Below are 17820 nucleotides of genomic sequence, written 5' to 3' on the forward strand. Positions count from 1 at the left end.
GAAGGCAAAGGCAAACCCCCTCTTAACATATATTGCTAAGGAAATCCCATGATAGGCTTTAAGGTTGCCAAAAGTCAGAAACAACTGAAAGCACATTACAACACAACAACAATTTTGATTAATAATTTCCCTCTCATTTCCTCCTTTAGCACATATAAATTCAGACAGAGAAGAGGACAGGAGAACTGTGATGTGCCCATTTTTATTTTACTTTGTTTTTGCTTTAAACATTATTTCATGCGAAGAATTAGAATGATGAAAAGGCTTTGTGCAAATTAATACTTATTTGCTATTGTTCTGTTATGTGGGTGGCTTCCTCAAGTGCTGTGAAAGGGACCTATCACCTGGCAACAAATGGGTAGTCACAGAAAATAAAATCAACAATAAAAACATTAATGTTTCTGGAACAGTCTCTTCCCTGCCCTTGAAAAGTGCTATCCTTGGGCTAGCAGAACATGCAAAGAAACAGCAGCCATTACATTGCCTGAAACTGAAGCATTTTAAGGTTTAGCTATTCTCTAGAAATCTGATGCAGGATCAAAAGTTTTGCAATTGGGCTGTAGTCATGTATTTGCTTCCAAAATACTCTGTTTGTATATTCCTAAGTAAAGCAGCAAGGATTACAGTTGTAGACACCATACTTGTCCAATGCTCTTTCAAGAGAAGGAAACTAAACCTAGTAGTAATTGTGCCTGTAATACCTTGAGTGGTGGCTGATGGAAGTGAGGAGTGCTCAACAGTATTATCATCTTTGCATTCAAATTAATTATACAGTTGCCATGATGATGAATCATTTCTCTAGAGCCTCCTTTCCCACACACTTCTTTCAAGGCTCCTGAGATTCCTTCTGCCTGATAAGACTGATGCTTGAAGCCGCCTCTGCTATTACAGGAAGACCACACATTGTAAAAAGTGGAATTGGTGCCACTTGTTGGAGATCAGAGCACAAATCAAGCTTTCTCTCAAGAGGACATTATGATATAAAGTAGTGATGGCAAAGAGGGGCAGGGGGATGGAACATAAAAACACATTTCCCATCTTTTAAAAAAAATAGCACCCTTTGTTTATTCTTCTTGTTATTACTGCACAGATACTAGGTACTAGTTAATTAATTAATTAATTTCCACATCTCTTCCTATATTTCACACTTTATTGACATTAAATACTAGAATTAGGTACACTTCCATATTCTTTCTAAAGTGTGACTGTTGAAGACAACAACACAGTATTGTCATCATAGCAGGAGCGGGGCAGGAGAAACACCTTTCATGTGCTTGTGGAATTTGAATTTTAAATTTGAAGTCAAATCTCTAAAAACCATTTAAACAATATCTAAATTTGTATCTACCTATCTAATAAAATAATCACAGTGTAAAAAGGTTTTACTTTGTACTGCTGCTTCCAGAATCCTCCAACCAGCGCACAAAGTTATTTATTTATTTATTTATTTATTTCTCTCACAATGGGATTCAATGTTATGTGCATAATCAACATTAATTTGCAAATTACAAATAAAAAACAATGGAGGATATTTACAATATAACAATGACACTAAATGAGCTGGTCCTAACAAAATGCATGGATAGTCCTGATATTTTACTTTATCATGTGGGTATAGTAGAAACTAGTTTAACCTTTCAATAAACAAGCTTCCCTTCTCTTACCCATCAAATTATCATCATCCACTGAAAGAAAATTAACCTGGGTTCACCTAAATGTATTTCTGCTTCTGCCTATCTCCCATATGCACCAGCTGTATGTTAATGCATAAACAACTTATGCCCCCAAGACAGTAGCAGCACAGATATCAAGAGTTTCCTCCTGCAATAGTAACAACTTATTTCTTGAATCTGTAACATAATATATAGAAGGGTTTGGATGGGAAAAACAAGAAAAGGACAAGTCAAAGTGCGTGAGCTGGATTCCATTACAAGCATCATGCCAGTTTCTCATATTAGGAAGTATGGCACTGATTAACTACACGAACACTTCTTGTTATTCTCCAGAAGGTTTTCTTGGCATGAATGTGGGGCTCTTGTTATTAATCTACCTTTCTTACATGTTATTAATGAAAACCAATAGCAGGCATTTCTTACTGTCATCATTCTTCTTGCCTGTCAGCTGAATCCTTCAGTGTTCTCACACACTGTGACAATGCTCATTTAGAGCATGAGTCACCATTCCATGTACTGAGTCAGACCTTTCTTTCATGCAGCTCAGTAATATCTCCACTTTACCTCCAGGTTTTTCAGGAATTGACCTTTCTCAGCCCCCGCTAGAAATATCAGGGGTCAAATTAATATCTTTCCACATACAAAGCAGGAAATTGTGGCTTTCTTCTCAAAAACCTCTTTTTTAGTTAAACATAGCTATTCTTCAAAATTTGCCAAACCCAGAAATCTTATTGGGTATGCAGTACAGTATTTGATCAGCTGTGCTGTCCATCTCAAAATGGTGAGAGGAAGTGACACAACATTACTTCACAATGTTGCAATTTTTAGAGAGATGAGGACTTGATAGGAGAGGTGGTCCATGAGGGGAAATTGGCCACCCTTGAAATAAATGAAAATACTAAGCAGAATAGATTTAATGAGTCCACTCTGATTAGTACTCACAGTTTGATTTAGGCATATGTATACATTATATGATATTTGACCATTTGCCTCCGGCTGTGCTCAGAAAAGGTGGTATTATCACTTTGTAGTAATTACACTCCTGCCTAGTTGCTTGGAAGATGTTTGTTTGTCCCCAAATCCCAACAACTTCTTCAGGCTCTTTCGGACACTGATTATTCAAATGCCAGTTGTGCAAGTCTTTGTCCCAAGAGATTAGATAGAACCATTTTCACACCTGGTTAATATCCCATGCCCTCCCACTCTGACGGACAGTATTTCAAACTTTTACATCTACCTCCCACACTTTTGTTCAAGATCACTTACTTTGATCAGAAAGCCGAAGTCCTGGAATCTCTTGCATGCTGTGGAGAGAAGAGAAGTTGGTATTCATTAAATATTTTGCAGTATGGGCACATGTGCAACCCACTGCTTTAAAGAGCTTTAATACACCCCATTTAAGCAATAGCTACACTTTTCCTTTTTAAAATGTTCCTAAAAACTATAGCTCAGTTCAAAATTGGAGGAAGGGGACACCATAACAATTGAATTTTGCCGAAAGATCCATCCTCAGGTTCTGCTCCCGCCAGCACAGCCTTAACAGCTTTAGATTTAGATTTTTGCCTTTGATGCTCCTTAATGGAGCTCATTAAAAATCTAAAGAATGGGGGCATTGTGCCTCCAGTCAAACATGGAAACAGCATATAACATGCAGACTCTGGTCTTCATGCATATTGACAAAATGAAACCCTAACACTGAGAAAAGAACATTTGAAAGTATGATAAAAGGCTGAGAAATCAGGAGATGACCATGCAAAACCAAAGACTTCCACACTTAATCCAGTAACTTTGATGGGCTATCTCATGTTTTTGAATATCAAAAAACAAGTGATATAAGAACATTTAGCAATCCAGGTGATGTGAAGAGACTTTGTGAATCTTCCCAGCATGGCAGTAACTATTGCAGTAAATTACATACACACTGATTAGATATATTAATTTATTTAATCTATTGCTGAGTCTGGCATGTCAGAATCATAATGTCTTCATAAGGCATTTTTTAAGCAGGTTGATGATATGCATACAATGGGTCAGGTCATTAGGAGTTTGGGTGTCACCAGCATTCTGATGGGACCGTCCTTTCTCTTAATGTCAGTCAGCTGGAGCTGTGAAGGTGCTGGACCAGGACCTGGATGCAGTAATGAACTGGCTGAAAGCCAATAAACTGAAACTGAATCTCAATACGATGGAGACTGTCAGTTGGTGATACCTAGGTCTGGCAACTGGGTAAGTGGTTGCTCTTAATGGAGCAACAGTCCCTCTGAAGGAGCAGATGCATACCTTGGGAGTACTCCTGGATCCATCTCTGTCACTAAAAGCCTGAGTAGACTCTGTGGCTTGGAATGCTTGTGGCCCCCATGGGCTGAAAGCTTTATATACATCTCTCTCTATGTTTGTAATATGGCCACTAAAAACTGATATCTGCTGGAAAAGCCCTCTTCTATGTCCCACCAGCTAAAGCAACATACTATGTGAAGATGTAGGACATGACCTTCTCCACTGTGATACACCAGTTGTGAGATGCCCTCCTCTTGGAGGCCTGATTGACACTAACATTGGTCTCAATCTAATGTCAAATTAAAACCTGTCTTTTTATAAATCTGTATAAACAGATGATTTTACATTGTTTTATCTTTTTCAATTATTAATATGCTTTTTAAATGTTTACATTATTTTTATTGCTTTAAATGGTTGTTCTTGTCCTTGTTTAAACAAATCATTGCTTAAGAATGATTTTATTCAAATCTGTCTAGAGACTTTATAATATGCATTAAGGTATAAATATTTTAAACAAATAAACAAGCACACAATACTTGAAACTGGTGTTTTCTCACCCAATATATATATATTGCAGAGCTGGACAGTTACACAAGTTCTGGAGGCTACCCTCCCCATGACCTCACAAAGTCACATACACCACACACACACCCGCCGCCATGTCCTCTATTCCCCCACAAATATTTCTGAAAATGTAATCAAAATGTCTCCCATACTCTCTAGGCTAGGGGATTTGGAGATAAATTTCAATGCCTTTTTTTTTTTGCCCCTTGAACTGTTTAAGGCCCAGATGAGGCCTTTTTTGAACCAAGAAGTAACTTCCAACAGTCCCTTTTGGTTTACTCTTTGGCTATAAAAAGACTTCTCCTTGGCCCAAAAGAGCCAGGGAAATCCCAAAACATGGCAAAATTGCCAAATCTCCCCTTGAAGGCATGGGCAACATTTTGAACCTATATTGTGTTTAAAAATTCCAGTCCTCACAATAAAGTAAATCTATCGAGGCAGCTGCACAGCAGTTGCTAAAAAAGAAATGCCATAAGTAGGACAACAGCTAATCTAATTGAGGTACTTCTACAAGGTTCTGAAAATAGTAAATCCCAAATACAGGATAGTCTGCAGTGTCTCAGCTGCTCCTTTGTTTTTCTTGGGTTTCCCCAGTGACTGCCCTCCAGGTACATTTCCCATCATCCAGAGTAAAGACTGGTTTATGGTTCTTTCTGAAGGGAATTTTAATCAGTTGTGATGGATAACAAAAAGGAAGGAAAGATACTGCTGAAAAGCCTCTAGCATGACGTAATTATATGCATAGTTTTTAAAACATGCTTTAAAAAGTAGCTGGGGCTTGTAATTCATTTCTTTGCCCCCACAGTTACTGGAGTGTTTCCACACTAAATGGAAAAGGAGGAATGAACCATGGTTCAGGCTGCTTTGTGCTATTCCTTGTGCTACTGCCTCCTACTCATTGAAAGTGTTGAGGTAATGAGATGGGACAAGACTACATTTTTGTTTTGCACTAATACTCACTGGCCTATAGAATTTGATTGGGTGTTGTTGTTTTTAATCTGTATTAATCTGTATTGTAAAACGGGAATGCAAAGTGTGGGTAGAACCTGGACCAAAGGATTCAAATTACAAATAGAAAGGGCAGGAAGAATTCCCTGATGGTAAGAGCTATTCAAGAGTAGAAAAGACTATGTTGGAAGGTGGTGGATTCTTCTTCACTGCAGATTTTTAGACAAAGATTTGATTACCATCTATCAAGGATACTTTAGTGATAGATTCCTGTATTGGCTGAGGTTTGGATTAAATGATCTCTAGGTCTGTTCCAACTATACAATACTAAGAGTTGCTTTTCACCAGGTAACTAGATATCGGAGAGGGAACTGTAACTAATTGATATTTAAAAAATCATTCCTAAACTACTCAAAGTTTTTTTTAAAGTATTAGTAAGTACAGTGGTGCCTTGGGTTACGAAATTAATTCGTTCCGCCATTCCTTTCGTAACCCGAAAATTTCGGAACCCGAAAAGGCTTTCCGTTAGCACTGGAAAGCCTATAGCTGCACTTTGCAGCATTTGAATTTCGTGCCGAAATGAATTTCGTAACCCGAAAAATATTTCGTAACCCGAAACAGTTTTTGCCAATCCAACTTTTTCGTATCCCGGAAATTTCGTAACCCGATCATTTCGTATCCCGAGGCACCACTGTAGAACCCTGGAGGCACAGGTTTTACAAACTAGTCAAATATCATTTAAACGTGAAATAATTAGGATAGTGGTTTATTGTACGATGGGACAAACTTAGGATTCAGGTGTAAAGCCCAGTGTGGGATACTTTTTTAAAAAAATCTTTATTTAAATGAAACACAAAAAAATGTGATTTTTTTTTGGGGGGAGGGGTCATTCCAACACTAAAATCATGCACACATATAGACATAGAATACTCCATCTTTCCACTTCAGAATGTTAAATATGAATGGTATATCTGCATTTGGAGGAGAGGACATAATAGGGGAAATGCAGCTCAGAAAAAGTAAAGAGGTAGTACAGAAATACCTGGTTAAATTAATAAACATAAATGAACTACACCCAAGGGTATTAAAAGAATTGACAAATGTAATCTCAGAGCCATTGGAAACAATCTTTGAAAACAGAACAGAAGAAGTCCCAAAAGACTGGAGGAGGGTAAATGTTGTCCCCATTCAAAAAAAAAAAATAAATAAAAAAATAAAAAATAAAAAAAAGGGGGGGGGGAGAAAAGATACCAACAATTACTGTCCAGTTAGTCTGACATCAATATCAGGAAAGATTCCAGAGCAGATCATTAAACAGACATTCTGTGAACATTTAGAAGGGAATGCTATAATCACAAAAAGTCAACATGGATTTCTCAAAAGCAAGTCATGCCAGACTAATCTGATTTCTCTCTCCCCCCCCTCCTTTGGTAGATGAAGTAAATGCTGTGGATGTAACATACAATATCTTGTTTTCAGTAAGGACTTTGACAAGGTCCCCCATTATATTTTCCCAATCAAGCTACCATATATACTTGACTATATGTCGACCTCGTGTATAAGTCGAGGGCAAGTTTTGGGGCCAGAATTATGGATTTTACTATGACCCATGGATAAGTCGAAGGTAAAACCTAAGGGCATATAGCAAAGGATCTAAAGGATGAAGCAAAGCAAAACAATGTCAAAGAACTTATAAAATTCCAGCAGACATAACTCTTTGTGCTCACTCTTAAGGCTGGATGGATGAGAAACTAGAGGGGTTCAGTGCTTCCAGGATGGGCTAATACTCTTACTTTTCACCAGGGGATGCTTCATTCTTTTAAATAAGAGTTAAAGTATAGTACTTACTTTGACCCCATGGATAAGTCGACTGAGGTTTTTTTGGGTCAATTTTTTGACCCAAATTTCTAGACTTATACATGAGTATATACAGTAGTAAATTGTGGTTAGACAATACAACTGTTAGGTCAGCAGTTCTCAACTTGTGTATCGCGATCCCTTTGGGGTCGAATGACCCTTTCACAGGTGTTGCCTAAAACCATCAGAAAACACATATTTCCGATGGTCTTAGGAACCGAGACACCACAGTTTTACGGTTGGGATCACCACAATATGAGGAATTGTATTAAAATGTCGCGGTATTAGGAAGGTTGAGAACCACTGCATTAGGTGGATTTGTAATTGGTTGACCAGACAAATCTAAAAAGTTGCTATTCAACACCTTTATCAATAGAGGGAATGCTTATCAAAGCAGATGACACCAAATTAGGAGGAGTAGCTAATACCCCCGAGGACAGGTTCAAAATTCAAAATGACCTTAATAGATTAGAAAGCTGGGCCAAAACTAACAAATAAATTTCAATAGGGAAAAATGTAAGGTGCTGCACTTAGGCAGAAAAAAATGAAATGTATAGACATAGAATGGGGGACACCTGGATTGATAATAGTATATGTGAAAGGGATGTAGGAGTCCAAATAGACCACAAGTTGAACATGAGTCAACAGTGTGATGCGGCAGCTAAAAAGGCCAATGAGATTTTAGGTTGCATCAACAGAAGTATAGTGTCCATATTGAGGGAAGTAAAAGTGCCACTGTATTCTGCTTTGGTCAGGCCCCACCTGGAATACTGTGTCCAGTTCTGGGCACCAGAATTCAAAAAAGATGTTGAGAAACTGGAGCGTGTCCAAAGGAGGGTGACTAAAATGGTCAAGGGTCTTGAAACCATGCCCTATGACGAATGCCTTAAGGAGCTGGGGATATTTAGTCTGGAGAAGAGAAGGTTAAGATATAATACCACTGTTTAAATACTTGAAGGGATGTTATATTGAGGAGGAAGCAAGCTTTTTTTCAGCTGCTCCAGAGACTAGGACCCGGAACAATGGATGTAAACTGCAGGAAAAGAGATTCTACCTCAACATTAGGAGGAACCTCCTGATAGTAAGGGCTGTTTGACAGTGGAACACACTCCTTCGGAGTGCGGTGGAGTCTCCTTCTTTGGAGATTTTTAAACAGAGGATGGATGGCCACCATCTGTTGGGGGGCTTTGATTGTGAGTTCCTGCATGGCAGGAAGTTGGACTGGATGGTCCTTGCGGTCTCTTCCAATTCTATGATTCTATTTTTTTCTTAGTGCACAGAAATTATTTCACATAAAACACACACACTATTTAAAGTGATTGGGGGGGAGAACCTGAAAACCTTTCTCCAACTTGACAATAAACCAGTCCAAAAGGTAAATAAGGTATGTAAACATTTTATTTTATTTTATTTTTGTAAAATGGACTCGGCAATTTTAAATGCACTAAGGGTAGGCTTGAAGCAATTTCCTATTTTAAACAATTTTGGTAACTTGTTTTTAGTCCAGTACGTTGTGTTCTTAAAAGAGTCCAAAGCATACTTTATGGAGAGGGAGTAGAGACACTGCAGATGTTTGTTGCTTTTGTAATAAAAGTGCTTTGGTTTGTTGTGACCACGTGAAGAGGTTTGGTTTCACATAAGCAAATGTGCAGCCAAGAAAAGGTTCTCTGGATCCACCATTAAGGAATTTAACAAAAAAGAAGAAATTAGGCTATGTCATCTGTGAGTTAAGTAATTTCTGTTTCCCTATTTCCAATACAGACAAATACATTATTTTTGTAGAGGAACCACAAAAATGTGTTTTAAAGTATTTTTCTTCTCCTTTCAGGAGTGTATTTGGGTTATTTATCCATGCTGATTTCATTAGCATTGAAGGGTGTTACATATACACTCACTTGTATCTACGCAACAAGAAAAGCTCACACAAACATCCCAAGCTACAAAACACTTTTCTACGTATTTTGTTTTAGCAAAAAAGAGAACGTACTTGCTGGTACTTCCTTTCTGCATACCCAAAAGCTCTTCTTTCAGACAAACAAGCCAACTGTCAAAACTGAACCAAAATGTGGAAAAAAATAAATCTGGCAAGATGGCTCGAAATCAACCGCAGTTTCCAAAACTCTGCTTTAGATAATTTCACAGCCTACATTTTGCTATCAGTAGCCAAGTGGAACAAAACAAAATTAGCAAATAAACAGAACACAAAGCCAATGGTTAAATAAAACCTTCATTTATGTTTTTATCCAGTTGCTGGATCTAGAAAACGACCATTCTATTTTAAAGCCGGCTAAGCACAATGCTATTGGTCTCTATGATGTCACACACACCCTCAATTCCTACAACTATTTTCCACTTTCGTTTTTTAAAAAAGACTCACATTTATAAAATTAGTAAGACAGCACATGCATAACAAACACATGAAACAACGTTCAAGATCAGGATCACATTACTCTAATACAGAGTTTGAAGAATTTAACTTTTTGGATTACAGCTCCCAGTATTCCCCATCTTTTACACACAACGGGGGACCAGATGTCATAACTACAGTATAAAGGAAGACAAGGTTGCTTAAAATGTAAGGCATTCAAGAAGAATGTAGGACATTCCAAAATAAAAGCTAAAAGCCCTAATACAAATATCAAATCACACTTCTTAGTCATGTTCAAAATGGAGGACATTTTGGAATTCCTCCTGGACAGAAGGCTGAAATGTAGGACATGTCCTGGTAAAGGACTATATCTGGTCAGTCTGTTCCATTCCAGGTTTTACTCCAGCCTTAAAAAGAGCTAGCCAAAATGATGTCATAGGGGCGAAATAGAGCGCCTTTTTGCGCTGCTGTTCGTCTGGCTTCAGAGTGCAGCGTTTTGACACTGCATGCTCTGAAACCAGCTTCATGCCGTCCAGTGGCCCATTCATGGGTCGGCCTCTGGGCACTCCGTCGGCATGGCGTTTAGATGCCATGAACCACTGGAACGCTGTAAAGCTATGGCAAGGCGGGAAAAACCGGCTTTTTGCAATTTGCCGCTTCTTTTTGCACCCACAAAAATGGTAGATTGAGACCATGGCATGTGGTTGCCATGGCCCCAATCCAGCTTTCTCAAGGGCAGTCTGTTTCTCCTCTTAGTCCTCAAGTGCTTCAAAGATCAAAATAAAACCTGAAGCAAATTCATGGCATGCAAGGCACCAGTCAACATTGCTGGATTATAAAATGAACTACAGTAGGAATTATAATCAGTCTCCATCTTCTCTTTTTAAAAGAAAAGATATCAAGACATATCTTTTTATATCCTTTTAGAACATTAGTAATGTTACTATGTTAATGTCTTCAATTATTGCTGGCTTCGATGTTTTTATGAGACCACTTTTCTTGTTCTCCTTGCTTTTTAAAATTTGTTGTATACAAACTTGATGGTTTTTAATGGGAAAACAATAAAGGAAATACTAAATATAAATACATAAACAAATAAATGCATGATCCATTTTCTAAGCAAAAACAAGGTCCTACAGTTTGTTTGCTGGATTGCTATCCAACTTTTCTCCTAAAAACAGAATCCTACAGTAAGAGAAATAAAATACAATTAAAACATAAAGTAAGTTAGCATATTAAAATAAATTTGAATTAACAAATTAATGAAAAATAAAGATGATAAAATAAAGAAAATGGATCATCAACTCAGTTAAAAGCCCCTTCCTCTGCAACCACTATTTTTATTTTGACAGGCTTTTAGAATTTAATAAAGGGCTGTGAGTGCCATATTGATTTAAATTGTATTATGTAACTTTTAAAATCTTTTTAGAGTATATATATTTTAATATGGTTATTGGTTTAATTTTGTTTTAATTTTAATTTTTGTACATTTTTATATTTTTATTTCTATTCCACCTTTCTCCCAGAAAGGGACTCAAGGCAGCTCAGAAATAAAACCATTTAAAACTTTACAATAAAAATTAAAAAAAAACAATTTAAATTAACTAGCTAAAAAACAGTACAAAATTGTAAACATTTGCTAAAGTTAAAAACATAACTAAAACACATACCCCATATAAAAGGCTGCCTGGCAATTATACATAAAAATTCGGCTTCAATATATTAATAAAGATGATGTATAAATAAAGATGACAGTGATAATTATGTAGTACAGGCATACCTCAGTTAACAAAGCATCTGACAAAGAAGCTCCTTTTTACAAAGTGTTGTTATGAGAGCTGAACTCAGCCCTTCTTTCTTGTCTTTTGTCTAGCTGGAATATGATGATGGTGATGATGATGATAATGATGCGTTGTTATTAGGAAAATGGTGAAAAGGGGCTGGAGAAAGACAGACTTTCAGTGTTGAGCTGCAGCAATGTGTCTGAAGTAAACAATGCAATAAAACCAGTCCTTGACAAAAACAGGCTTCTACTCTAGCTCCAGTGTAGCTATGTCTGCTTACATACAACAGGCAAAGTAAACAGCTGCCTCCAGAAATACTTACTGAGCACACATAAAAAGCAAAATACAATGAAAAGTGGAAGCAGGTTAGCCTGCTTCACCAGCTACCCTGGCATGTTTTAAAAGCACAGATCTATAAGTTTCACCACCGAAATGGAAACCATAAGGAAAGTGGATGCTGTTGAAACTAAAAAATAATACATTTTATAAGAAGCTTTCAAGTGGTTTCTAGAACATTCAATATAATTTTGTTTATTTATGCAGCATTTACTTGACCTGGTTATTTCATTTCCAATGTGCGTATGTTTGTTTTGAATAAAAAGGTTGCAGAAACATGCTGAACTGCTCTTTTTATGTGTTCAGAGTAGGAACCTAGGGATTCTTTCTATATTATTTCTGCCTCTGGTACTAAAATTTATGTTTGAGAAGTGGAACAAATGGGCCAAATAAAGCAGTTTCCAACCACTTTGAAAGTGAGACATTTAGATGATGCATGCCTCCAAAGTGGGCAGAAACTGGACCGAAGCCACACTCTGGTGCTAAAAACCAGAGCAAATAGAATCTCAGACAGTTTGATTTAGTACATATTTGTGCCTGCATATGAACACCCTGACACAGGTGTGGGGCTGCGGCAAAGCAAAGAAATGAAAGTGTGACAACTCCAATGGATGTAATTACAACATACACAAACCGCACAGTCCAACAAGAGGCATGGGATGAATGGGGCATGTGGGGGGGGGTGTCAATGAGTGTGCTCTGCCAATGTATCCCTCACACACTGATGCACCAATGCTCTGTACAGGCAGAGCATCACACGTGTGACTATGTGACCAATTAAAGGGGTGGCCATCCAATGGGATGACATCTGGGCACACGTTGGAGATACTGGATAGGTCACAGGTGGTGTGTTTGTGCATGTGCATGCATGGTGGGGAGGTGAACAAAAAAAATTACCCAGTGGGGCAGCTTGATGCCATGCCATGCAGTCAGGCTGTGCGCATTTGGCCAGTCTTGAGAGTGGGTTCTGCAGGCAACAGTGTTTTGACCTGCTTTGGGGAAAAGCAGGATTGAGACACTTTTTCCTGCCCATCTGCTCTGGCCCAAAGAAGTAAAGCCTGGAACACATCTGCTTTGTTAACTGAGGTATACCTGTACAAAGATCTTTGCTTGTGCCTGCAGCCAAGGTGTTGCAGGAAAGCACTGGGTGCCACATAGCCTGCTCAGCTAGCCTGGGGCCTTCAACTGTGGTGGACACATTCGCATCACTAACGAGTCAACTGCTAGTTCAGTCATCTTTTGTATATGGAACAGAAGAGGTGCCATCTTGTTCTTTCCCTCAGGAAGTAGGATGTTGTGGGCTGGCCCTGTAGCTTAGCATCTGCTCTACACTGTTACTTGTTTCTTCTGCTCTACAGTTCAGCTGCTCTCTCCTCTCCAGTTCAGTGGTTTAGATATAAAACTATTCCAAGGCACAGCAAAATGTGGAGGATGATATTCATGTACTTGCCTGGCACTACTGCATGTGGATTTGAATGGTGGCCCTCTTGCCCAAAAATGACTGACAGACATGGATTTATAGTGAAAGAACAGTTCATAGTGGAGAAACAAAACAACATTTTTACATTAATTGGAAAAGTTTTGGAGAATCACTCAAAAGTGGAAAAGCTGAAACACAATTCTTACATCAACACTCAAAATTCCAGAAACACTGGTCAAAATCCTTGGCTGGGTTTGTCTCTTTTAGAAGTCAGACATACCCATGTTTACTCAGAAATAAGCCTCAGCGGTTTCAGTGGTGCCAACTTCCAAATAGTCATACTTTTGTTTGCTCTCGTCTAGCCCACAGCTACAATTCCGATGTATTTATTAACATCAGTTATCTCTTGGGAAGTGATCCATCTGATATTGGCTTCCCAAATATAAGGATCATGGATTATGCGTTACTAAGAATTTTGTGTCAGTAGGCAGAGTTGGATAAAGACATTTTGCTGACGGAGATGAAAGCCCTTCTTTCCATCATTTTACATAGGGAAGCTTACTGGCCTGTCAATCTTTTGTCTGTTACATTTACATCTCATGTTTTCCCCTAAAGAGCTCAAGACAGAAATATGGTTCTTCTTCCTCTCCACATTTTCATAATAGTCTTGTGGATATGTCAGTCAAAGGAAGAACAACTGGTCCACAGCCACCTAACAATGGACAACTGGCCCAGTAATTACTAATGACACACACTGGTTTAGAATAGCCACAGCTTCCTTGGATTGAGATAGAAAAACAACAACAACCAGTGTTGAGTTAATGTTAAGTGTCATCAACATACTGATGAGACTGAACCCCAGACTACAGACTTGTCCTAGACCAGGATTCATGTCCCTGTTAAATAGTAAGGGGAACAAGACAGTGCCTTGAGGTCCCATATTATTAAACATAGGTCCCCCAGCACTATTTTCTGAACATTTTGAACACTCTAGGAAGAACCAGGCCTGAAGCTAGAATGAAATACATACAGACAATCTATCTCATCCTGGATCTAATAGCATTACACATTCTAACCAATGCTTAAAACATATGTATGCATTCCAACAATTGCTCTGCTGCAAACAAGTTGACTGGAATAAAGCGATGAAATTGAAGTGTTAATAGATACATGGAGTCCTTTTTAGAAAAAGAGATCAAAGCAATTATCTGTTTAATTAGCTCAAATTTCCCAGTGCTTTACACACACACACACACACACACACACACAGAGAGAGAGAGAGAGAGAGAGAGAAACATATGTTGCAGACTTGAGTCTTTGGACAATGAAGAAAATGGCTGTTAGTCAGGGGCAATTATTCCTGGTGTAAAAAGAGGTGAATGAGATGTCAACTGGCCATGTAAATCTATCCACAGCTGTTTTGTACTGACATGCAGTAAACACTTATCACAGAGTACAGTATTCCAACTTTATGTGGGTGAGATATGTTCCAAGACCCCCAGTGGATGCCTGAAACCATGGACAGTACCAAACCCTATACTAGTAATGTTTTCAGGCCACAATTGACCATGGGTAACTAAAACCATGGAAAGTGAACCTATAGATAAACATGGACTATTGAACCTCTGGCAGTCTCCTATAAGTTTGTGTCTAGATTCTCAATAAATTCACCTCTAACTGGGGCACTGTATTCCCCATTTCTATGTATGGTTGTGAAACCTGGATAGTGAAGAAGGATTTCACTCATTTCAGATGTGGTGCTAGAGAATAGGTCTATGGATACCATGAAAAAGACAAACAAATGGTTCCTAGAAGAGCTCAAGCCTTAACTCTCCCTAAAAGCCATGATTACTAAACTGAGGCTGTTGTACTTTTGCTATATCATGAGAATGACTCGCCAGAAAAGACAATAATGTTGGGGAAGGGAGAAGGCAATAGGAAAAGAGGAATACCATATTCCAGATGGTCTTCCTTGACAGCCTTAATCTTGATTGATAGACTCAAGATAGATAGACCCAATCAAGGAAGCTATGGCCCTGAATCTGCAAGAGCTGAACAGGTTGACTGATGATATAGGGACGTTGAGGTCGTTTTGCAAGCCTTTGCTTCCTAAGGAAAACCCTCTCCATTTAAATCCACTTGCTTCTCTCTCTGGTCCCTTTTGCAAGACATTTCCTATGGAAAAACTCTCCATTTAAAACCACTTGCTTCTGTCACCAGTCCATTTTGCAAGACCTTCCTTCCCATGGAAACAACTCTCCATTTAAATCCACTTGCTTCCTTTCTCAATCCGATGTTAAAACCTCTCCTCCACATCTGGAAATTGGTTGGGAGAGGTCCAGAGAAAAGGAGGGACAGAAGTGGTATTTCCCCCTTTCCATCCTTCCTTATAGCTCCCTAAGTTTTACCCTAGATTTATCCAGGATTTTGACCCTGAAACCTTCCCTCAACTTAGACAAGAGGTTGACTTGTACACAAGTATATACGGTAATACTTTCCCTATTCAAGTAGCCCTAATTTTTATGTCACCAATGGCAAACACAACAGATTGGTAACTAAAGCTCAGCATGAGTTATGGTCTTCCTAAACAAGGATTCAGGGTTTATACAGGATTACAGTGATACTACACAAGCTTGGACAATACTTTATGGGGCTATAACTAGAATTCGCCAGCAACCATAGCTAGCAGTCTCCAAAAGTAATATTTCAACATTCTGGATACTGCAGTCTATTGAGCACCTGACTATGAACAATCTTCTACCCTCCACATTTTCCTATAGTAAAGTTTTCTGACCACTGTTTAGAAAGCAGAAAATGCCCAACAATTTTATGGCGTTAATTAGAGCCACAGAAATTCTATTTTCATTATGGGTTCAGAGGGAAAGTTTTAAAAATAAGTTCCTAAAGAAAAGACACAGAAATCTGTTTGTTTGGATCCCAAGTAAATATGATAAAGAACTGAACACAACACATGAGAAACAGGTTAAAAGATGATAAAAACTGTCACATGTTTCAGTTCAAAAACAAAATTGAAAGCCAGATTCCCATCATTTGATAGTAACATCTTCAAGATACCATTTTAGAATTATGTATTTAAGTGTACACTGCAATTTATCTTCGAATTCCACAATCATTCAAACATTAAAAAAAATTAATAACATCATACAAATCACTCCAAATAAAAGCCAGCAATTAAAGAAGCAGAACAAAAGTCAAGAGGGACCAGAACACCATAGTAAAGGATGGCAAATAGCCAGTCAGTAAGAATTTGTAACAGATTAAATGAATGTTTAAAAAGCTGCAGAATCACAGAATCATGGAATTGGAAGAGACCACAAGGACCATCCAGACCAACCCCCTCCTGCCATCCAGAAACACAGAATCAAAGCACCCCTGACAGATGGCCACTCAACCTCTTTTTAAAAACCTCCAAAGGAGACTCCACCACACTCCAAGGGAGTGTGTTCCATTGTCAAACAGCTCTTCTGCCCACTGCTCTGTGTCCTAGTCTCTGGAACTGCAGAAAACATGACATCCCTTCAAATATTTAAACAGGGCTATCATATCACCTCTTAACCTTCTCTTCTCCAGGTTAAACATATGCAGCTCCCCAAGCTGCTCTTCATAGGGCATGGTTTCCAAACCTTTCACCATTTTGGTCACCATCCTGTGGACACTGGACACAGAAAGACAGGTTCTTTCTGCTTCTCTAGAAGAGAAGTCTCTAGAAGAGAATTTCAAAGTGTCAATAGCTACTAAAAAGAAAGCCATGTTTCCAGACAAGCCTAGTTTAACCTTATGTAAAATGGAATTTGAAGCAGGCCAAGGGAACTGCTTCACCCCATTAGTCAATCTTACCCCAGACCTTCATAAGCTCCATCCATCTTCTTTTTTAAAACCTGAAGTGACTGGATGGTCAATTCTGGTTTGAAAATTTTGGACCACATAAATAAATAAGAGATAGACAATTGTATTAAAATATGCAATCACATTTCTGGCGCCTTCTGAGACATCTTAGATCATTTTTTTCCTGACTGCAGGCTGTGAGAGCTGGAGAAGAGGTCTGGAAGTACTGGCCACACAATTCCTACCATTGCAGAGTTTCCCAAGAGCTATTGGTGGGAGAGATTATACTGGAGGAGATATCACTGAGATGATCAGGACCCAAGTGCCTCACAAGCTTGAAAAGAACTCATTGCTATTACAGGTGCTTTAGCATACTTGAGCAATGGCAATAATGGTCCACTTCTATTAAGAAGGTGGAGGGCTATGACACTATCAGCAAAAAGTGTGGTTTTGAGGCATGTTTGATGGCAACACATAGCCCACATGAATTGATTATTAGATCTACCATTTTCATGGTTGTCTCATAATTCTGAACACATAAAAATGTGCCTGCATTAAATGGATAACATCATCAGTTCCTGCTGTAGATCAATGGCTGAAAAGAACACAGCCACAACAAAGGTATTTCAAAAATATGTCTCCCAGAATTAGCTCATGCATAACAATTATCTCATGAAGGACATTTTTAAAAATTCATCCCTATACTGAAAAAAGCAAGAATGAATCAGAGTGAACTGCCACAACCCA

General features: G+C 38.4%; 1 protein-coding gene across 3 annotated transcripts in view; it reads right to left on the reverse strand.

Moving 5' to 3' along the window:
- The window catches only part of THRB (thyroid hormone receptor beta), a 240343-nt gene that overhangs the window by 133095 nt on the left and 89428 nt on the right, over nucleotides 1-17820 (reverse strand). For all 3 annotated transcript variants that reach the window (XM_042477056.1, XM_042477055.1, XM_042477057.1), the window contains exon 3: nucleotides 2940-2977. In XM_042477056.1, coding sequence (XP_042332990.1) covers nucleotides 2940-2976 — 37 coding nt within the window. In that variant the 5' untranslated portion in view covers nucleotide 2977. The remainder of the gene's footprint in view (nucleotides 1-2939; nucleotides 2978-17820) is intronic.

The sequence above is a fragment of the Sceloporus undulatus genome, chromosome 6 (genome assembly GCF_019175285.1).
Source record: "Sceloporus undulatus isolate JIND9_A2432 ecotype Alabama chromosome 6, SceUnd_v1.1, whole genome shotgun sequence".
NCBI lineage: Eukaryota > Metazoa > Chordata > Lepidosauria > Squamata > Phrynosomatidae > Sceloporus > Sceloporus undulatus.